The 23,456-nt window shown below is 40.5% G+C and overlaps 1 protein-coding gene across 8 annotated transcripts in view; it reads left to right on the top strand.

Moving 5' to 3' along the window:
* TNIK (TRAF2 and NCK interacting kinase) overlaps positions 1-23,456 on the top strand; it is a 380,205-nt gene that overhangs the window by 76,019 nt on the left and 280,730 nt on the right. For all 8 annotated transcript variants that reach the window (XM_027583491.2, XM_027583490.2, XM_027583487.2 and 5 more), the window contains one exon: positions 5,441-5,506. In XM_027583491.2, coding sequence (XP_027439292.1) covers positions 5,441-5,506 — 66 coding nt within the window. The remainder of the gene's footprint in view (positions 1-5,440; positions 5,507-23,456) is intronic.

The following is a 23,456-nucleotide window of genomic DNA, read 5'->3' as shown; positions in this document are numbered from 1 at the left end:
ATTTTAAAGATGAAGAAACCGAGACTTAAAGCAGAGCTAACAAGTGGTAAGTCAAGGGCTGGGAATGCTGATTCCATGAAGCTGATAGAGTACCGAGTGGTTAAAAGCCCAGCGTTTGGGGTCTGACCAGCCGGGCACCCATCCTAGCTCAGCCACCCATCGGTGGTGTGACCTTAACCACCTGCTTCCCCTCTCTGTGCCTCGATGCCCTCATCTGTAAAATAAAGACAGCAATAGCATCTACTTGACATAATTGAAGTAATGAAATGACCTATTCGTGAAAAATGCTTAGACCAGTGCCAGGCACATAAATGCTCATGAAATGTGAGGTGTTATTGTGATCTTTATGATGGTGGCTAACCAAATTTGCCTTGATCAGTACTTGCTGAAAAGTTACATTTTCTTTTATGGAACAGCTTGCCTTTTGATATGTAGTTATATTTCATTATGAAATAGTGTAAACTACCCTACCTTAGAATTAAATTCTCTTCCCCATCTCCTGGCAAAGGTTAAGATCTGAATAAAGGCATGTATGGCCAACAGGGATTCCTGACTTTGGTAAATGTCAATGATTTGCTCTCTCTGCCTTGGTGTATGCAACCTTCTTCCATGCTGCCCATCCTGGCCTTATGAGTAGCTAAACAAACACGAGAGAGAGAGAGAGAGTTAAGCTGATTCTTGTCTCTTAGCTTTCCTGTCTTTGTAACATGATTATTAGGTACATCATCTTGTTGCATTGCACGTGGCCACATCCTGACAGCCCATCTTCTCAATGCACCTGAAGCACAGCTCACACCAACAGGCTTCGTGCATTTTCTTTAGAGCTGGGAATCCCGTGGGAGCTAATGTATGTGATGGTTTTGTGCAATTAGAAGCGGGGTAAGGGGGATGGAAGGGGTGTAGGGTCTGGGACAGTTTGTCTAGATTGAAAAGGAAATGATGTAATTTTGCTAGACCTTTGGCTCAACATTCTGATCCCATTGTTTTGCAGCTTCCTCTACACATGTTGTGGAGAGTTGGGAGTGGGACATCAACCTTATTCGGTAAATCATTGTGTCTAGTTATGTGTTGGACACCATGCTAAGTGCTGGGAAATAGTAAAATAAATATGTTACAGTCCCTGCCTTTCAGGGCATTTGTAATGTATCGAGGGCAAGAAATGGAAGAGGGGATGGCACTATGTGAAAATGCTTATCGTAGAGCTATGTACAACATGCTGTGGGGGCAGAGAGTTGGTGGCGCTAATTTGAGAAAAGCTTCACACGGGAGGTGGCATACTGGGCTTTTAAGGATGGGCTTGCTTGGTGGAGAATGGTAGAAGGAATAATCTTGGCAGACAGACATCCTGAACCCAGGCAAAGAGACCCAGCCTGTGTGGTGTGTTAGGGAAATGGCGGGTGGTTTGAGGTGGTTGGTTATAGTAAGAAATGATGGAACATGAGACTGGGAATGAAGACTGGGCCTAAGCGAGACAGGACCTTGACTTTCAGTTTGAACCACATTGTGTAGGATTCTAAAGCAGGGTGTGTTGTGTCTATTTTAGAAAGTTAGTGTGAAGGAGGGAAGAATTGGTTGAAAGTAAGTAGTCCCAGCAAGAGAAGGTGAGGCCTGTTGCATGAATGGAGTGGAGTACATGAATAAAACGGTCATTTGGAGATGAATTCATTAGCACTTAGTGAACAGCACGAGGTTGGAACTTTGGGGTCAGCCTACCTTTAAGGTCTGGGTGGAAGAAACAGAGTCTCTGAGAGAGACTGGGCGGGATGCCGGAAGACAAGGGAGGGGAGATATTTCAACAAGAGCGGTGGTGCTCCACAATGTAAATGCCTCAAAGGGGAAAACCAGGCTGGGCCTGAGAAGAGACCATTATAGATAAGAGATTGAGTCATTGGTGACCCTTGGGAGAAATTACCTTAGAGGCCTACAAGCATGGAGAAAAGAGATGAATGAGTGCTTACCACATTCAAGCTATCACACTATTCCCCAAGAGCCTACCTAGCAATTAGCTGCATTTGTGGAAGGGAGTATTCACAAACGTCAGCTCTCCAGGTACTTGGAGTGGGGGTAGGGGAGAGGGAAGCTTAGGATCAGGGCTTAGTTCAAGTGCCCCTGAACAATATCTCTGCCTTCTGCTTTCTAAGGTCTCAGAGAGCCCCCTCCTTGCAAATACCATTGCTCTAATTGTGCCATTTTGTCTTATTACTGTTAGCATTCTGTAGAAGATAGAAGCTTATAGACTTCTCTTCCAATTCTGAACCTGTACTCATTTCTAGCCATGATGCTTCTAGTGGTGCTGTGATGTGTAACCCAGATCTCCTCTCTGTACCTGAGGCACTCATTGTCCACCTGCTGGGAGTGTAGGCAGCCAGTGATTGTTCTCACCTGGGGATTGTCCTTAGCAGAAGAGTGTCATTTCATGAAAGATCATAACCGCTGGGCTGGGGACAGTCTGCATGCAATCACTAGTCAATGGAGGTGGGGCGCAAAGGCCCCCATGCCTCAGGGTAGGATAATTTTGGAGGTTCACCCCAGCTCCGGAGCTCCTGTGGGATCAGATGAAGTTTTGGTTCCACTGCATCACAGCCGAACTCATTCCTTCTGCTCAGTCCTATTCTTCTTCCTTCACTGCCAAATGGTCTTGATTCTGAGGCACACCCCAGTAAACTCCCTCTGTAAATTTCCGCGATTCTGAGGCCCATTTCCAGGGGAACCACCCTTATTTGATGATTGTTTGCAGTTTGGTTGCCTACCCAAGGTGGGTCACCAATCCAGCTCTGGTTACTCTGACCTTTGCTTTTGAGCCCCTTGGATGTATGTGTCCAGAGGAAAGACCCCATCTCCTAGCAGTTGGAACAAAAATCTCGGCATTGTACTTCCTTCCTTGGTTCTGAGCCATCAGTCCACTAATGGGCTGAGCCATAGGCCCATTAGTGGACTGTTCAAGGAAAGGAAAGAGCTAGAAGTCAGTTGCCCAGCTCTCCCTGAGACCAGCCCGTTAAACCTCAGCCCTGAGGATGGGTCCATACAGTAGGGTGGCCCCTGGGCATAGAAGCTGGTCGGTGGTAGTCACCGTCCTGCTTTTGTCTTTCATTCAAATTTTGTTTTTTAGTCAAGAAAAAAAAAAAAAGAATGTTGAAAATACAATTGAGATATTTCGAGCACATGTAGAACCTCTCTCAAAATTTGTTGCAGAAACACCACTGAGCAAACAAACTACTGGGAACAGCTTAGAAACAAACAGCAGCTGCCACCATTTGTGGGCTTCCCCCCCCTCCCGTTCCGTCATTTCTTTCTAATTCTGTTTGTAATAGAACCTGCTGCTCTGATGGCCTAGCAGTTTCACACACACCATTTTCCTTCCCATCCTGAGGCCTCCCAGGTGGTCTGTCAGCCACGGGGTCTCCGTTGCCAGAGCTCTGGGCCCTCGCCGTTGCTTCTGTCACACGGTTCCGTCAGGAACATCGTCCACACCCCCTGACCTGGGGGGTGTAGCTGGAACTTCCGGACTTCTCAGGCTGTGAGGTCCAGGTCGAGTCTGGAGAGGGATTTTTTGCCCTCCTGGCTTTATAACAATGGATTATACGGATGACAATTCTTTCTCAGGGATAAAGGGCTTCAACCGTTGGGGTTTTGTTTTATTTTGTTGTTTTCTTTGTGGAATCTTTGAAGGCACATAGCAAAGGGCTTGTCTTGGGCCTGGTTTGCTAAAGACCATAACTTTATTTATTTATAAGATTTATTTATTCATTTGAGAGACCGAGTGAGCAAGCAGGGGGAGGGGCAGAGAGAGGGAAACAAGCCGACTCCCCACTGAGCCCGATCCCAGGACCCCGGGATCATGACCTGAGCCAAAATCAAGAGTTGGACGCTTACCCTACTGAGCCACCCAGGTGCCCCTAAAGACTGTAGCTTTAAAGAACTCTTACTTGTCACATTGGACTCTTTTGTCTCCTTCCCCGTGAATAGCAGCCCTGAAGCAGCCCTTCGCCCTTTAAATGCTACTAGTGGTGTGCAGTTCCTCAGCTTAAAAATGATTGCTATGAGACACGAGCAGATTGCCAGCTATGCGCAGGGTGTGGTGCTAGGCCCTTACTAACTCTTCATCAGAGCTCTGCAAGGACAAGTGTCATCCCCATTTTATCTGCCCAGAGACTTAGTTGCTCTCTCAGGGTGTCCTCCGTTCATGCAGCCAGTCGAGGGAAAGCTGGTCTGTCTGCATCCAAAGCCCAGGCTTTCCCTCCCTGCCTCTCAGTCACCCTAACAATTTATTATCTCATAAAAGTGTTGACTCTTTTGCAGTCTTTTTTATTTGTCCCTCCCTCAGAGTATTTTTTTAAGTGAGTTAGTGCCTAACATTTAAAAATTAGGACATCTTGGAAACATACAAAACAAAACGAAAACTTTAGACCAGGCAATATAGTGCTCAGAGGTGGACATAATCACAGCTGTGGGTCCAGCTACGTGACCCCCAGCCCCACCCCCACAGGGAGACATGGCTTCTCCAGGTTGTTACAGACCCCAGCTGGCCCCCTTCATTCTGTTACGTTACTTGATTAGCCTCTGTGGACATTTAAGTTTGTGATTCCTCATTTAGGCCCTTAAAGAAACAGTTTCTCTCCAGTGAGGTAGCAGTGGAGTTCAGAGTCGGTGTATGCTTCTGAGTTGAATTTTACAGGCTTTGATATTTTTTCCATTTGAGGGGATAAGAATTCAGTAATAAAGAGCAGCAATTATTGGACATTTACTGAGCACCCTAAGAGTTAGCTGACTCTGAGGGTTAGCAGATACCTGTTTGGTGGCCAAGACGTGCATAAATCTCCAGTTCAGTTGGTATTCAAAATCCTGCAGGGACTCTTTCTGCCGGTAGTGCAGGATCTGAAGACCAGGCACAGAAACATATTTTGCAGGGACAGTGTTGTAGAGAGGGGGAGGTAAAGCCAAGGAAAAACATTCGGGGGAGGCAGCTACGTTGATTGCACCAGCGCTTGGGAACCGTTGACTACCTTATGTATGATTTCCCCACAATACAGAAACACCCCTTTCTTAATTGCGTTCAACAGAATGGGCAGCTCAGAAGCTTCAGAGAGAAAGATCTGAAAAATTAGATGATGGGTCTTTCATTTTATCCTGATGTACCTGCAAGTGTATTTCCATTTGGCAGTGATAAACGTGTTCATTCTTTTTTATGGTTTTGGTGGAAGTCATACCTCCTTTTGTCTGATCTAAACACATCTCATAGGAGAGTAAAATGGAAACAAAGTGGATTTTGACTAGTTGCATAGCTGCAGCTCACTTAAATTTTAATAGTAATTAATATTAACACATGAGCGCCCCCAAAAGCTACAGTTGTTATTTACTTGCTTATTTTAAGTGTTTGCTTTTGATTAAGACAATGCCTGGAATGTTATTTTGAATTTTTGTTTGTTTATTGTTTTTTTAGGACCCTGCAGGGATCTTTGAATTAGTGGAACTTGTTGGAAATGGAACATACGGACAAGTTTATAAGGTAAGTTCACTGACTTCGAACGTGGCTTCTATGTGGTTTACTCTTGCTCATATATGCCTTACAACAGATTCAAAACAAAATAATGTGCTTCTTAATTGACTCTCCATCTTTTAAAATATATCTGTAATCCCATTGCCTAACCGGGATTCTGGAGTTTGGGCCTTGTCCTTCATTATGTATTATGATGTTTACATCTGACACATGAATTTCAATGCTGCATATTTGAAGCTCTTTACGTATTTAGTTTCCTTTACTTTAACACTGCCAGAACTGGTTTTCAAAGGAGTAAAGGATGACTTTTACTTTAGAAATTCAAGCTATTAAAGTATTGCAGCTGGATAGGTAGATTTGTTATTGGCCCAGGGCATGAATTAAACTGAGCTTAGTGAACAGTGTTAGGAGAAACCTGGCTACCTCACAAAGCAAAAGCCTAATGGCAGAATGACTTTTAGAAGATAGGCAATAAATAAAAGTTAAACTTGAGTTGAGGAATAGGAGGTATTTTTTGTCCTTTTACTAATTTTTGCTTGTAAGTTCACTCAAAAATTCTTTTAAAAGATATTGCCCCCCGGTAAAGGGTCTTAAAAAATATGACTGTTTAAAAATGTGGGTTGATTTCCCTTTTGATTATTAAAAGGAAATAGAAATGCACTGTTTTTGGATTAAAATTCAGGAGGTTTTAGTAAATGAGCTATTGAAATAAATGCCTTCAAAACAAACCAATTCTTTTCTCATGATTGTTTCTAGGGAAATATCCATCATTTTCCTGAGTGGTAGTGAAATGGGAGGGTATTTTCATTACAAATGATCTCTTTTTGTTGTTCTGTTTTTAAAAGTTCCTTCTCTGATCCCTAAACTTCTCTTAGTGATTAAAATTACTGTAGAAGTCATCCATATTGTAATATTTCCAATTCTACAGAATGTCAAAAGTACACACACACACACACACACACACACACACACACACACACACAGGATGTTCTTGAGAATCTGAACACAATTGTAAACAGATACATTTAAACCTTTACTTATTGGAAGGTAGCCTTTGGTGTCCATCCAGGGGAAAATTTCTCCCTTGCAAGAAATGATTGTTTCCTAAAATGTCAGCCCCTTGCAATTAGACAGAATGTAGTCCACCCAAGCTGTTCATTTGACGTTGATCCTGTCTGACACAAGGAAGAAATGTGTCTCAGCAAATGCTTTAAAATACTGTCAATGAAGATAATTAGGTTGGAAGATTGTGTTATTGCATTTTGAGAAATTGGATTGAACTTGTGAATTAATGTGGGCTAATGAATTAAGCTCTGATTTAGGTAGAAAATTACTTCTGATTTGCTGACAGTATGGAGTTGCAACTCTATTGCATGCTCTTGGTTTTATGGCGCCTTTTCTTAGAACCATTCCATTGTACGATGCTTCCCACCTGTAGAATATGCATTTGGGGGACAATTCACAGCTTTGCCTACTAATCTAAGAGGTGGACTGTATATTCTTGCAAAAGAAGACAACAAAGATTAAGTTAAGGATGAGAATGTTTGGAAAATTCAGAATTATCCCTACTTTCTTGTCACCTGAAAAGAAAAGGAAACAAGTGTCAAGAGGTGTACGGTCTTTTTAGAAAGGAAAGATATTTACCAACTATGTTGTTAATATTATTCTAAAGATGCCATTCTTGGGGCACCTGGGTGGCTCAATTGGTTGAGTGTCCGACTCTTGATCTCAGCTTAGGTCTTGATCTTGGCTCAGGTCTTGATCTCACAGTGGTGAGTTAGAGCCCCGTGTTGGGCTCCATGCTGGGCATGTAGTCTACTTAAAATAAATGAAGGAAGGAAGGAAGGAAGAAAGGAAGGAAGGGAAAGGAAGAAGGAAGGAAGGAGGGAAGGAAGGAAGGAAGGAAGGAAGGAAAGATTCCATTCTTTTAGTGGTTGATACAGAACTTTGGCACCGCTCAAGCTGAAGGGAGACTGCAAAGAAAGGTCTTGGCGAACGCATTGGTGTATGGGACAGAAGACTTGGTCTCTTTTACCAGCCCTAAGTATTGTTGTGTGGCATCGCAGCTTTTCTGTGCATTAGTCAAGTGAGAATATAGCTAGAAATGCTTTGGGGACTTGTAATGATATATCTGAAGAATTAAAACTCCCTGCTCATTTAAGGGGTTGGTTTCTAGGCAACTCAGATGATATTAAGTGGCACCTGCTTATGAACAGAGATACCTGGGTTTCCTGAGCCGCTAATTCAGTCCTTTTGTCACCTGAGTTCTGAAGGATTAAAGCTTAAAAAAATAGCAAAATCAGAAGCATCTGGATGGCTCAATCCATTAAGCGTCCGACTCTTGATTTCAGCGCAGGTCATGATATCAGGGTCCTGGGAGTGAGCTCTCTGTCTGTCTGGCTCTGTGCTCAGTGGGGAGTCTGCTTGAGATTCTCTCTCTCTCTCTCTCTCTCTCTCCCTCTGCCCCTCCCCCGCTCTCTCCCTCTCTCAAATAAATACATAAATCTCTAAAAATAAAATAGCAAAATCAGATACATGTGAATCTAAAGAAAAATAAGTTACGAAGGGATTATTTACATTATAGGTTATATTTACCTTTTGGGGGAATAGGTGTATTTCTAAAATACTGTAGGCATAAATAGTAATTTTATAGCCCTAAGAAGGGATTCCTACACAAAAAAATTCTATGATAAATTCTTTCTTTATATTAAGTATTAAAGCTTTGATTTTAAGGTTTTGTAAATCCAGTTTTTGGTGTTCCTGAAATTCATAAAATTAGGTATAATTTTTTTGGACAATTATATAGACGTTGTCTTTATTTTATGGAAAGATTCATTATAAGTTTCTTTTATAAGTTGTCCTAAGAGGGTCATGATATAATTTTATTTACAAGTAGTTTTTAAGAAACCTACTTAATACAATAAACAAAAATGTGCACAAAAATTGTAGGTATTAAGAGAATGTTTTCTGCAGTCTATTTGAATATGAGCCACATACATCTGGATGTGGAAATATAAATATTTTATATAAAGGTCATAATAATGTTTAGCTTTTCAAAGTTATTTTTAGTCTTACTCCCAAGTCTGGCTTGGGCTCTCTGTCCTTGGAAGGCTAGATTGTTTATCTTTAGCATTTTGGTCCCAGGTGGTCAAGTGGCAACTCAGTATTTTTTTACTTTACTTATTGGTCTGAGTACATAAATAATAGAGTAGTGATTCTCTGTCAGGACTTTTATTGAGGAAATCATCTTCCTGGGCCCTGGCTCCATTAAAAACCAAACCAACCAAAGGCCACATACCTATTTACTAACAATTTTGGCTGTTCAGTGGCATGCCACATATTGGGAGCTATTGGAATTCAGATATATTTTTGTTAAAATAAAGTATTTTAATAAGTTCAGAGAATTGTTTAATGTTTACTGTAAAACACCACTAAATCTTAGCCACAGATTTCAAAAATGAATGTTAGTTTATCCTGTTTCTTAATTTGCCCTTTTGAAATATACATTGGTTATTACAGAGATGGAGACATGCTTGATTCCAGGGTGACAGTGTGAATTAGAAATGTGGTAGAATCCTCAGTATGTCTCAGTTTTTTCTCAAAACCTCCTTAAGATTGTAAAGCATGGACTAAGGAGGCCTTGGGTGTTGCAGTGCATGTGTGAGGAGCACTGAGAGTGAGTGAGTGCATATACTTTGAAAGGATTGCAAAAGTCTTTATAGGGCATCTAATCAAATCATTCCTCTGCCAGATGTCTGTTCAGCCCAACCTTGATCGCTTCTGGTCATGTAGAACTCACTACCTACCAGTCAGTGCATTTTCCTGCAACTTTCTTTGAATGTTCATCATCATTTTGAGCCAACATTCTGCCTTTCTAAACTGTTTACCATTTCAAGCTCATTCCATACTCTCAGAGCTATTTTGAAAAATAACATTACATCTCCTTCCACAAGAACATAGTCCTCAGATATTTGAAGAAGACTTCTCATTTCTTCCCCCAAACACATACTTGTATCTCCCTTTCTTTAGGCAATATAGCCTCAAGTTGCTTGATGAATTCTTCATATGACACAGACCTGAGGCCCTTCATTATTGCAGCCTGTATCTGGGAACTGTTTTAACATACTACTAAAAATGATACTTTATACTTTTTAAAAAAAGATTTATTCATTTATTTGAGAGAGAGAGAGAGAGTGCGAGCACGTGGTGGGGAGGGACAGAGAGAGAGAATCCTCAAGCAGACTCCCCACTGAGTGCGGAGACCAGTGCCGGGCTAGATCCCATGACCCATTTGATATGACCTCAGCTGAAATCAAGAGTCGGACGCTTCACAGACTGAGCCACCCAGATGCCCCTAAAAAATAATACTTTATACTTTTAAGTAGTTTTCTGTTTTGCAAAACATTTTGTATATGTGATCTGATTTCTGATTTAATTCCTGTAATAATTTCCTGAGAACCTTGTTCTCAACTTGAGGTCTTTATAGCAATAGTTTCCTCTGTCTAGAACACTTTCCCCCAACCCCCTCATGACTCGCTCCTTCTCCCTTGGGTCTCAGTTCAAATGTTACCTCCTCAAGGAAACTACTTTTCATCCTTGTATCTAATACCGACGGCCACTACATCTGCCTCCTTCCCCCACAGACTTTCTCTATTACATCACCTTGTTTTATTGTCTTCATGGCATTGCCACTCTCCGAAATCATCTTGCTTCTTTGTTTGAGTGCATAGGAAACAATTTAAATGCATAAATAATGGAAAAATCAGGATAGGAACCTAGTGTGTCTAGCTACCATTGTATCCCTAGTCTGGTACGTAATAGATGTTGATGATTCTGGGGCCCAGCATTGAGCTTTGTTTTCCTTGGTAATTCTTTTTATATTCATTTCCAGTTTTTCAGCATTTCCCATAAAATATTAATATTCCCATAAAATATTAATATTAATATTCAGAAATGCATATTTGCACAAAATAATTAACAAAATGCCCTACTTATATTTTATGGTGGGAAGTGGATGTGGATTTTATGTTAAATGAATTGTTGATAGCCTATAGAAGCCAGACCCATGCTGGACATTTACAAAACGAGGCAAATCCATTGTCTGGGGTTTCAGTCTCCTGGCAGAGGTTCTTAAACTCTAGTGTGCAAAACAAATATTTGGGAAATTATTAAAAATATAGGTGGCTAGGATCAATCTTTGAAATTTTGATTCATGGGTCTGGGGTGGGGTCCAGGAATCTGCACTTTTATTAAGCATATGGGTTCATTCTGATGGTTAGGGCCGTGGGGCCATGCCTCCAGAAACTGCAAAAATGAGTGTAGATTATCCTGTTGTAGGGCCACTTGAATGAATGCTAGTCCTAATGCTTTTTGTAATCATTTACTTTAGGATTTCCATGCTGACTCCAACTTACATCAGCTGAGAAGTCAAAAACATAAAGATCCTGACCTGAGATATGATGCAAACCAGTTTTGATGTACTCATTGAGAGATTAAGCTTTTGGTGTTTTTATTTGACATGTTGTGATTACAGTTTAAGGTTGTCCTGAATCATTCAACTCGAGACCTGAGAATCAATATGGTCAAACAGACTTGGTATAGATAGAAGAATCTGAGCCTGTTGCAGATTTCCTCAAGTCTGTATATTGTGATCTCTTAATTAACCTGTTAAAGTAAGACAAAGCATTTTAATAGTGAGCTTATCAATCGTCTTGATATGGAGGTGACTATATGATATACTCAGATGCAGTGTAGCTTTTCATAGTCCGTTCTAATGAATCACAAATTATACTATTCACTTCTCTTTTGGTAAGGAATGTGGGGAGAATGTTGTGTTTCTTAGATAATAGTGGCATTTGTTTTTTTTAACCAAGAATTTCCAATACAAAGAATGCATTATTTCACCAGTTGTTGAGTGCCAATGAAAAAAGCTCTGTGCTTTGTGTGGGAAGAATGTAGAGCCAACTGAGGTGGTCCTACTGTACAGAAGTGTGCAATCAGATTATCTCATTAGGACTCTGAGTGCTTCCTATGTGCTAAAAGTTTTCATATATATTGTCTTAGTTACTCTTCATGATTTTGTAGGGGAAGAAACTAAAGCACTATTTATTAAACCACATTATCACTCCAATGCAGGGTTTCTCAGTCATGGAACTATTGACATTTTGGGATGGCTAACTCTTTGTTGTGGGGGGCTCTCCTGGGCATTGTAGGATGTTTAGCAGCATCCCTGGCCTCTACCCATGAGGTATCAGTAGCACTTCAAAGTCATGACAATCAAAAATTTCTCCAGACATTGCCAAATATTTCCTGGGGAGCAAAATTACCCCCAGTTGAGAACCTCTTCTCTAAGGATAAGACAAGATAGCAAAACTCTTAAAATTGGTGGGCAGAGACAGTACGAGTGTAGAGTGTGGAGCAGTAATGCTGCCCAGGCAGAGTGGAGACCCAAGTGGACTATGGAAGGGGGATATGGAAGAAGCCTGGAGGCCTTGGGGTTTGCCCATGTTGGAGTGTAATTTAGCATTTTAGTAAGTGGAGAGACGTGTAGTAAAAAGGATTTTGGAGCAGGCCTGAGCTGGATTCCCAGTCTGGTTCTGCCTTGTTCTGGTTGTGTGAAGACAGCCAACGCACTCTCTGCATCTGGACTTGTTCATCGGTTAGTAATAGTGCAGTGGAGGGCTGTTAAGAAGCCTGAGGTGTACTGTGTCTGGAAGACCTCAGCACAGTGCCTGATGCACAGTAAGCACTCAGCAACCTTTCCTTCTTTCCCAAACACACGTGCCAGCTGAGCCTAGCTTACCAGTTCTTTCCATGGTCTTATTTTTATAAATTTTATGACCTGGAAGAGGCATTCTTAGAAGATGAGGTCAGAAACACACATAGCGTTGTGCTTCCCCTTCTACCTTGGATTTCTTGGTATTTATGTATGCTCAGAATTGCATGATTTATATTAAATCCAGTTCACAATACTTCTTACATGGCATTTGATGATGTAATTGCCAATGAGATACTATAGCTGATTTTTAGGATTTCAAAAAAACCCATCTTCCCAGTAATTTGTAAAGAAAAGATAGATTATTAGAGGAAAGAAGAATTGGTTGTAGCACTCTGGAACTTTGCGGGGTGGGGGGCGGGTGAGAGGAATCATTTACCCTTGAAATGTGTTGTCTTGATGAGCTCTTCATCCTCATAGGTCGCCATGTTGTTTGCATCTAACTTGGCTCAAGACCATGGCACCTTGTGCTCTGATCTGTCAGGTGTAATGAATTAGATGGTTGCCACATGAGCACAGAGGGAAGACCTTCATGAGCACCTGTATCCCACATGCCATATGGAAAGGTCGCTTTCTCTGCTAGGTGGCAGGACCTCCAGAGTGGCTACCAAAACTTGCCACAGCGGATGATGTGGGATGTCTTGTTGCTACTAGTGGTTCTTAGCCCTTGCCTTTTGTAGAAATCATCTGGATACCTTTGAAAAACTATACAGACCTGGGCCCTTCTCTAGCGACTTGGTTTTCATTGGTTTGGTGTATGATTGGGTAGAGTTGGTTTCTGGAACATCCCAGTTGCTTCTAACGTGCAACCAGAACTGAGAGTCACTGGACTAAGGTATTGCTTCTCACGTAATACAGGGGCTCTTCTTGGTGTCTTTGCCTTTGGGAAGGAGTCCCTGCCACTCTTATCTCTGTCTTGGAGTTTTGTTTACCTTGCTTATTCATTTATTCAGCATCAGGCTTTATAATAAGCATCTATCGTTGGCTTGGCACGTGTGTGCCCACCTTCCATTGGAAGTGTTTAGATTGCTTTAGTTCAAAATACTTCCATTCCATCTCATATCAGTGAATTGCCAAATAACTTGATGCACAACACCCTGGTGACTTGTAGCTTTTAGATCTCATAACACCCTTAATGACTTGGTGATTATAAGGCAGTCTCAAGTAATTAAACAGTCAATACTTACTATGTATAATGACCATTATTTTGGGTTATTTGTAACCTGTAAAATAAAACTCTGCCAGGATTACAGGCACAGAATTTAGAGCCGTGCAGTTTTAACTATTTTGTACATGGGAAGTGTTTGAGATCCTTTTGAAAAAGAATAACCAATTCTTATTAACCAATTAATTAATTGGAGCCCTGAGATTGAATTTCTTATCTCTGTGGTTTAAGCTCAGATGTAATTTTATTAAATCGACTTGGACATTTTGCATGTGCAAAAACAAGTATCTGCTATTTGACAAGCAAATACATACTCTTTTCTAAGTTGGAGCCCTGCTTGGTGGTGAGGTTTTAGAATGAGGGAACAAAGCATTGCCAGGGCCTCCAAATCAGGCTGGGTGCTACCCCTCCTGCCAAGTGCTATGGCCTTGGGTGTTGCTTCTGATTTGGGTCCTATTGCTTACTTTACAAGGCAACACACAGAACTTGTCTTTTTTGTTGTTGTTGTTCCTATCTACAACAAAGGAGAAATGAAGAGCAGCTGACTCACTGAGAACTCTTAACAAATACCAAATAGCTACCATCATAATATGGGGATAATAACAATATTATCTTCCTAGGCTGTACGGAAGAGTTATGAACCAGATGCTGTGAAGAGCTCAGTGTCCTTTGGGGGAAGATGTTCAATTGTTTTAGAAAACTTGCCCTAGTTATACAAGCTGCCCCCTTTGGCAGTCCACTAGCATGTTCCAGGTGACGCCTTTCTTTAAAGTATTTCTTGAGCAATTTAGTTTTGGTCTGTGCATCACATTCAGGAAGATAGTATGAGGCTCCTAGCTGAATTGACTAGAAATCTTGCTACTTTTTAGTTTTGCTTCTCTGTCTCTTATTTATTGTGGTAAAATATACGTAGCACCAAGTACTATGCAGTAGTAGCAAGTACATTCACATTGCTGTGCATCCATCAGCACCGTCCAAATCCAGAACTTTTCACCGGCCCACACTGAAACTCAGCACACATTCGACAATAACTCCTCATTCCTTACTTCCCTTCCTCCCCTAGGCCTCTGGTCTTTCTTTTAAAAAATACTCCCTGTTAACTTAATTGTGGAGGTGATGGTTTCCTGGGTAGTTTCTTGAAACTCAGGCTCTCCAGTAAACCTCAAAAGGTCCTGCACATCTGTCTCTCCATGTGTTGGCATTCCTCAAGATGACTCACTAACAGCCCACTTTATTCTCCAGGTGACTGACCACCCAGCACCTGTAGGGCTGCATCTTGTTCTAGGAAGCTGAAACCAGCTGAGTCCTTGATTTTTCTACTCTATTTTTATCGACATAAAGTGGTCCTTCTCAGGTTGAGGTGGAAATAGAGGTCAAGGCCAATAAAAAATGTACAGGCATTTTGTATGAATCCTCAAAGAGTGTGGTTAATGTTTTCTCTACTAACATGTTCTAGGCTGTGGTTATATTTATTACAGTTTTATAAATGAGGTTCCCTTTTACCTTTAAATGTATCAACTATTTTCTTTTTTAGCAGGAAATTTCTTTTTTCTTTTCTTTCTTTTTTTTTTTAAGATTTTATTTATTTAATTGACAGAGAGAGAGAGAGAGAGCACAAGCAGGGGCAGGAGGAGAGGGAGAAGCAGGCTCCCCACTGAGCAGAGAGCCTGACATGGGGCTTGATCCCAGGACCCTGGGATCATGACCTGAGCCAAAGGCAGACTCTTCACCGACTGAGCCACCCAGGCGCCCCAAGAAATTTCTTTTTTCATAGGAGATGCAGTATTTCACAAAACAGCAGAATGTTCTGGATGGAGGACTGTTGGGGTCTCCTTCATGTAGCTATCCCTTCATCAATGTGACACTCACCTGATACTCCCCTCGCTGCATCAATCAAGCGGCCCCACACTTAGGTTCTATACCCCCCATTCCCAGGTCCCTCACGATGGGATCTCTGTCTCTCCCTCCAGCTTCGTCTTTGGCCCATCCTGACTCACTAGGTGCTTCAGTGCTATCTCATTGCTCGGCATTCCTGCATAGCCCACTTGCTTTCTATTTATTCATGCTAGCTACCCTACTTCCTGAACACTTGGTTCAGGCAGCAGCCCCCTTCTCTGTACCCTGTGACACCTGCTGACTTCTCGCTGCACTGACCTCACGGTTCTATAATGTTCTGCTTGTTTCCACTCTAAACTCTGAGCTCTTTGAGGTCCAGAACATTATCTTACTTTTTCTCTAGTGCCAATGCAGAGTAGATGGTTTAAAAAAAAGAAAAAGAAAAAGAGCATACCACTCTTCTATTTTGCTAAGTTTGAAATGCTCTATCTCAGTGGAATATGTGTCATTGTTGCTTAACCTCAAGTGTTGAATCCAGGATTATTTATATAATCATATAATATATAAATATGTAATATTTAATAGCCAACAGCAGCTTAAATACCGATAAGTTAAATAAAAAGTGTCCCCCGACCGTGAAGTGTAATGAAAATAGGATAAGGAAAGAATGTCTTCCCTTCTTTCTACAACTAGTGTCATGGACATGATTCTAAAACTGTTCATGTGGGAAAACAAAAGGGGCCACAGCTCATCTGAACTTGTAAAGACCCTGCTATACAGTAGTACATATATTCATATATATGAGTTTTCTTAGGTTTTCCTTCTGCCATGTCTTTGGGACTGTGGAGTTAAACATCGATACTGATGGTTGTAACCATTTTCCCCAAACCTTCATACTCATTATTTCACTTGACCTTTACAATTGCCCCACAAATGAGATAAAAGAGGTATGGTTATCCCTGTTTTACAGATGGAGCACTTGAGGCCTCAGAGCTTATACATGGCTGTCCTGATGTCACTAAGTAGGCAATAGAGCCTGGCTCGTGGTCAAGTAGCCTAAATCTCTTTAAATGTTTGGCAGGGATTGCTTTTGCCCTTCCCTTCCACTGCATGTTTAGAATTCATCCTAAGTAGATCCCCGATAAGTCTGAATTTATAACCTAAAGCAATGATGTCATGACTTATTTCAATATGCAGTTCTTCTAATCTTTATATCCAAAATACTGATGCGTGATCGATGGCTGGGTAATTAATCACTGATTTCTTAGCAAGTGGAGACACAGTTTTTTATACAACAAACAAAATTGCTCTTTTCCCAGAAAGATAAGAAGGGAATTCTTTTCCATTTACAAAAAAGAATTGGCAGGCTTTGCGTTACATTTTACAATATGAAATGCTGCTGTGCTGATCATTTGAGGGAATTGGTTGCTTCTTTCCTCATGATTTGTTTTTGGTGGGAGAGGGGAAAGAATAGCATATTTCTAGACTTCTTCAAAAATCCGCTCCAATAGCCAGGTGCGTTTTTTTGGTTTTTGGTTTTTTTCCTTTGCAAAAGACTGTAATCAGACTGGAGCTTGATAAATATTTGTTGAATTGAATTGATTTATTCTCTCAGCTGTAGTCATATACTTTTGTGAGCAAATGGATGAATCTAACTGCTGTGGAGACCATGCAAATATTTGCCAGGTGCATAATCCGTACTTTCCTCTATCCTGAGTAGAGGGAGAGCCAGGTAGCTGTAACCTGGCATGGCACTGTGACAAAGTGCTTACTCTTTGCTTTTATATTTCCCCTCTCGGCAGGGGGGACCTAGGTTTGTGTGTTAGGGGCTGGGGGCTGGGAGGAACAATGAGACAGAAGACGATAGGAAAGAATTTCTGGTTTATTGTTTCTGGTTTATCCATTGCTCAGGACAGAATTTCTGAGAGTGACCTGGCTACATTATGAGGATGCAGACTATTTACTGGATAATTTATCATGAGTGCAAGTTGTAGTTACCATTAAGGACCACAGTGTTCACTCTTTTTTCCCTGCACATTTAGGTATGTAGCACCCATGACCCAAGAACACTAGCAGTACCTCTAAAAGCTATTATCAGATGATTCAATGGCAAGTTTTACCCATGTTGATCTCATTCTTTCTCTTACTATGTGTCAAAACAGTGAAGGCTTGGGAAAACACAGGGCACTGTGTCCTTTTCTTTGATTGGAGGCAGACTTGATTGCAGATTCTCCCTTTTTTTAAGCGTTGTGTGTTTGCTCATTTATTTATTTATTTATTTATTTAAATCTCTACACCCAGCATGGGGCTCAAACTCATGAACCCCCGAGATCAAGAGTTGCAGGCTCTTCCCGGTGAGCCAGCCAGACGCCCCATTGTAGATTCTCGTAAAAGTTTCAAATTAAACAGATCCTGATTTCCCTCAGCTAACCTTTCTGGTGATTTTAGCAGAAGAGGAATGTTTTGTTACCTAAATGTTCAGTACGTTTTGTTCTACCATTTTGTACTCACTTAAGCACTTTGAGAGATACTTCAAAACTTTCAAAACCTTTCATTCCCTGAAGAAACTTATCATGGAAGCTAATTACCCAAACGGCTCCCCTCCGCATATGAATATGCCCCTGTGTGAGGGCTCAGAGGAGGAGATGCTTGGCACCCAGCCCTCCAGCTAACCCCAGCTTTACTGGTCTCCAGAGAGATGGGGAGATGGGATGAGGTGAGCCCATGACAGAGGAGGAGCTGTGGCTACTTTCTTCCTTGGGTCTCCCGTTTATCTGTTGCTCAGGACAAGACTTGCTTGAACAAGATTAATGCCTACAGTTAATTATCTGAGTCAATATGTTATAAATTTAAGATGTGGCCAAGAAACCAGTGTTGATAAGGCATGGGGGGAAACCACAAAATAGAAACAAGAAAATAGCCTACCAACAAACCCCCAAACAAAATAGCAACCTCCAAAACAAAAAGCTTTGTGTTGAATATTGATTTTCACTCCAGAAGCACAGGAGATTTACGAATTTCTGGTTAAGTTGATGAGTAACACCGTGGTTAAGTGTGCTCTTTGAAATTTAGCTTGAATACTGTGCATCGTAGCGTTAGTTCTTGTTCAAATCTATATATTTGTTAATACCTAAAAGTAAGTAGATTTCTCATCAAACCCACTCACCACTTAACCTCACACCCCCAGCATTCTGTCATCTGCATCTCAGTGTTGAAGGGACTCCTTATTCTGTACAATAGTCTCTAGGGAGCATTTCTGTTCGTTTTTTTAAGTTAATTAATTTTTTTTCACATATTCCTTTTTAATTTTATTTTTAAATGTATTATTTATAGCTGACATACAATATTATATTAGTTTCAGGTGTACAACAGTGATTCAGCATTTGTATACATGGCAATATATATATATTCGCATATATATATATACATATATATATATATATGTATATATATATATATATATATATATACCACATCTTTTATCCATTCATCCATCAATGGACACAGGTTGGTTCCATATCTTGGCTATTGTAAATAATGCTGTAATGAATATAGGGGTGCATATATCTTTTCCAGTTAGTGTTTTTGTTTTCTTTGGATAGATACCCAGTAGTGGAATTGCCAGATCATATGAGAGCTCTATTTTTAATTTTTTAAGGAACCTTCATACTGTTTTCCATAGTGGCTGAACCAATTTACATTCCCACCCACAGTGCATGAGGGTTCCCTTTTCTTCTCATCCTTGTCAACACTTGTTATTTCTTGTCTTTTTGATAATAGTCATTCTGACAGGTATAAGGCAATATCTCATTGTGGTTTTGATTTGCATCTTCCTGATGATTAATGATGTTGAGCTTCTTTTTATGTGCCTGTGGCCATCTGTCTGTCTTCTTTGGAAAATGTCTATTTGGATTCTCTGCCCGTTTTTAATTGGATTTTTTGGTGTTATTGAGTTGTATGAGTTTTTATATATTTTGGTTATTAACCCATTAGTGGATATGTGATTTGCAAATAATCTTCTAGGGAACATCTTTGCATTTCCAAGTCTGTGGTCATTATGCTGTCATTCTAACAAGCAAAGCTGGAGATTAGTTGGGATTGTGCTACCCATTGCTGAGTGAGAACATAAACACCCAGAGGTTTCACGGTCTTACTCAGGATCTTACTTCTCAGGAAGGGTGTGACACACATAACTCCTAGGCCTAGAGTCAGTTCACAGAGCTCTGCTAGAGCTGCCCTCTCAGCTGTCTGAGGTCCTGGTTAAAGCTGAGAGGTTTTCTTTCCAGATTTCCTTAAGGAACACAGCTTAGGGAGCTGATCAGCTGAGGTGCTGTGAGTTTGTGGGCATGTGAAGTCAGCTAACTTCTCTATGGCTGGTGTCTATTTCCAAAGTAAATATGGGGGAGAAAAATCCCTTCTTCATAGTTAGTGTTTTGGGTTAGAGTAGAAGTAATTTCATGTGTAGTGCTGAATATTAGTTTAAAAAAAAGAAAGAAAGAAGAGTAGATATAGAAGGGTATATGTTGCCATTTGGTGTTCTTGTTGACTGAGTTTGTGCATTATTCAAATTAGATTTTTCCCTAAGAAGAAGTAGCAGTTGAGGACACTTCTATTCCTGGTGGTGCAGTGTCACCCTAAGGTATAAATGTGGCCTAAAAAAGCTGATTTTGCTAGAAAAATGGCACTTTATACTAACATACAACTTTTTGGCAGATCTGGAGGGTAGAGGTTATTTACAAAGATTCTCTAGATAAAAGTTGTAAGAAATAACAAATATCAACTTGACTCAGATGAAGGACTGGACGTCACAGTGAAACACCTAAGCCTAAGAACTGACTTAAGGGAAAACATAGCCCTGTGAGCTTGTGTGCTTGTAGAAGGTTACACTGAGGTCACGTACTGTCTTTCTAGACTTGAACCTTAGAAGTTAAGTGGCATTCAGAACTCTTCCCACAGTTTGTGAAGGAAAAATCTCTTTATATTTTTTACCCTGGATCTTCTCTGTGCTCAGGAGTTTCATAGATTTAATATGGAGTTTAGGTGGTAGTTCTTGACTGTTCTTGTGGTTCATGTGTCTTTTTAAAGCTCACAGACTGAACCCCATTCTTTTAACAGTAGAAGCAATATTGATGTGCAAGCACGTATGTATAGAGTATATAAATAGTACTTCTGCCCATTACAGGAAAGGCTCCGTTCCACAATGTCATGAGGAAGATAGATACTTACTACTTATTATCCCTGCTCCACAGATGAAGAATCTGAACCTTAGAAAGTTTGACTTGCCCTAGGTCACACGGACAGTAAGTGGTGCAGTCTGGAGGTGAGCCATCTACAGTCTTTTGACATCAAAGATTTAAGCAGATATAATTCATTGGAAGGATGAAAGCATTGTGGGGCTGCCTGCTTGACTCAAGTGTTCATTGATCTGAACATTTAAACATTTCTGGTTTAATGGAGAACTACTGTCTCTAGTTCTTAGGATTCTTAGGATCCCTTTTAAAGTGGAGAAGCCACACCGACAAGCTGTTTTTCCTTCAGCGTTGTCTACATGCTTTATGGCTCCTCTCTGACCAGTTAAAAATGGTTAAAGAGTTATCCAGCTTCTTGCAAGTGACCTAGTAATTCTGCCAAGATGTTGAAATAAATGTTCTTTAAAATATCACATTTAAGAGGATAGGTAGAAACCTAGCCAAAATATGTTGCTCTTCTAGAAGTTTCTTTGGCTTGGGTCAATCAAGTTACCTTGACACCACTTCTACATTTCTGACTACATTAAAATCTTATTAATTTTCAGACAGGAGACCTGGGCTAAACTTGACCTTTTAAAGTGTCTAAGAAGAATTAACCGAGTAATTTAGGAGTATAAACAGAAGTTTAAGAAGTTTGTTGAAAAACCTCTGTCCTTAAGTACCCTCAGGTATCTTAAAACTGTTTATTTATTCCTATTGATATGCGAATCACAAGTTGTTCTTCAGTGTTAAAGCATTTCTCCAAGGAATTTGTGCTGCCTGTACTTGGTTCATAAAGCTATACAGTAAAATCGTCCTTTATTTACATAGCATTACCAACCTTTGCCTCCAAAGTAGTCTGAGTTAGAGAAGCTGAGTAGTAAACACACCTGTGTCACAGAGTCACCATTTGGAAGACATTAATTGCTTACTCTTTGGATTAAATGGACATAAGAGGACGTGTGGCTAAGCGACAGAAGGGAAGCCTTTAACTTTATGTCTGGGATAACGGTCTCCCTCCCTCCTTGGGGTGAAATCACCTTGAGGAGTCTTACGGCTAAAAAAGTGAATAGGTATTTCTAAGGATTGTCCAGAGTTTTTAATGCCACATGAAGGTAATGAAAAATTGTTTCGATCCCTCTGGATTTGAACCCAAGATGAACCTCTCAAAAACAGAAACATAGGTCTTTATTTTTTGCATTTGCCTATTAACTAGAACCTTGCTGTTCCAGGTGTGGTCTGCTGTCCGGCACCACCTGGGAGAGAGTTAGAAAAGCAGAGTCTCAGGCCCTCCCAGACCTATTGAATCAGAACACCCTTTTAAATAAAATTCTCCAGGTGACTTATGTGCACATTTAGATTTGGGAAGCATGAACTTAGTTAGGCCACTTCATTGGCCCTGAGAACTAGAGATCACTTGATTAGGTGAAACACCTTTCCTAATTAAAGAGAAGGTATCAGACCAGATTCGGGCTGGGCTGGTGCCTTGAATGGACCATTTTGCTTCGGTGTTGAACTGTTTTTCTGGGAAGCAAGAGGACGAGGGCAGGGCCTTGAGGCCCAGGGCTGGTTGGCTTGTCACAGCCCACAGACATAAACTGCACACTGGAGTGAGTGAAGACGAGAAGGCCTTAGCTCTGGCGAGAACCAGGACATGTAATGGAGTCTTATAATACTTAGTGGAACGTACATACAGACTTGAGGCATTTGGTTGCAACTATGCATTGGAGACTTTCCTCTGAACTTTTATAAGTTCAGTGATAGTCCTGAAACTCTGATAGTCTTAAAACTCTGTCCTTTAAGATATTGCAGAACTTCCTTTGGTGCTGTTGTATTTCATATTCAAATAAAAAAAAAAAAACAGAACATGACAATACATGAATTCTGTTCAACTTGAAATCTTGAAATGAAGATTCACTTAAAACACCTAATGGAAATTTGAGAAAGATGATACATAAGCAATTTTTGTGTGAGTTCTTCATGTGATTAATCATAGAATATCTAAGATGACTTTCTTTGAACGTATCTAAGGTGACTTTCTTTCAAAGGGTTGAAAGAGTGGTCAGATGATTTACAGTGATGGGATAGAAGATCGTGTTATTCACACAAGCCTATTTCTATATCTGCATGCATTCATATATACACTTGTACATACAAGCCTGTGGTTGCTGGGAATAGTAAATGAGATAATGTGTATAAAGGATATATGGGACACATTGACGTGTCCAATAAGTAGTAGTTATTATCATAGGAAGCAACAGAGCAAAGTGGTTAAGTGCATAGGCTTTTGCATCTGGACCCGGTTGGGTCCAGAATCTTGGCTCTGCCACTTATTGGCTGTTTGACATGGAGTTAATCACCTCACCTCTCTCCACTGTGGTTTCCTCTGCTGAAAAATAGGAATAGTATTAATACCTACCTCACAAGGATTACGTGAGATAATGCGTGAAGTGCATTTAGAGGAGTTTCAAGAATGAAATGAGTACTCAAAAAAAAAAAGTTAATTAGTTTTGTATATATGCAGTACACTCTGTGATCTGGAATCCAGTTAATGGTTTGAGTTTCTTTGGACATTCCTTTCTTTAAAGCAACAGAACTTTAATCTTTTCTCTTACTTCTTTTTGCTTACTTAATTGTAATAGTTAATTTTTCTCATCCTAATTGAATTTCAATAAGGAGTAAAATTAACCTGAAAGAATATTTGAGTTAGGGCATTATCAGATGCGGCCCTCGAATCCTATCAGAGGTTTTAATGAAACTTTTCATGCTGGGAGTTGAGATTACCTGTAAAATAGCTCCAGAAAATACTTCAGAATCCTGGATTAAGCAGCCCACTTCCTAATTTAGATTCAGATTCAACAATATATATTGACTACTAGCTTTGTTCCAGGCACTATTCTAATATAGAGGGTAAGAGCAAGAGTTTAGGCCTAAGCAGACCTGAATTCAAATCCC

This window comes from Zalophus californianus, chromosome 1 (assembly GCF_009762305.2).
Source record: "Zalophus californianus isolate mZalCal1 chromosome 1, mZalCal1.pri.v2, whole genome shotgun sequence".
NCBI lineage: Eukaryota > Metazoa > Chordata > Mammalia > Carnivora > Otariidae > Zalophus > Zalophus californianus.
Note: the sequence above shows the minus strand (reverse complement) of the source record. Positions and strands in the feature narration are given on the sequence as shown.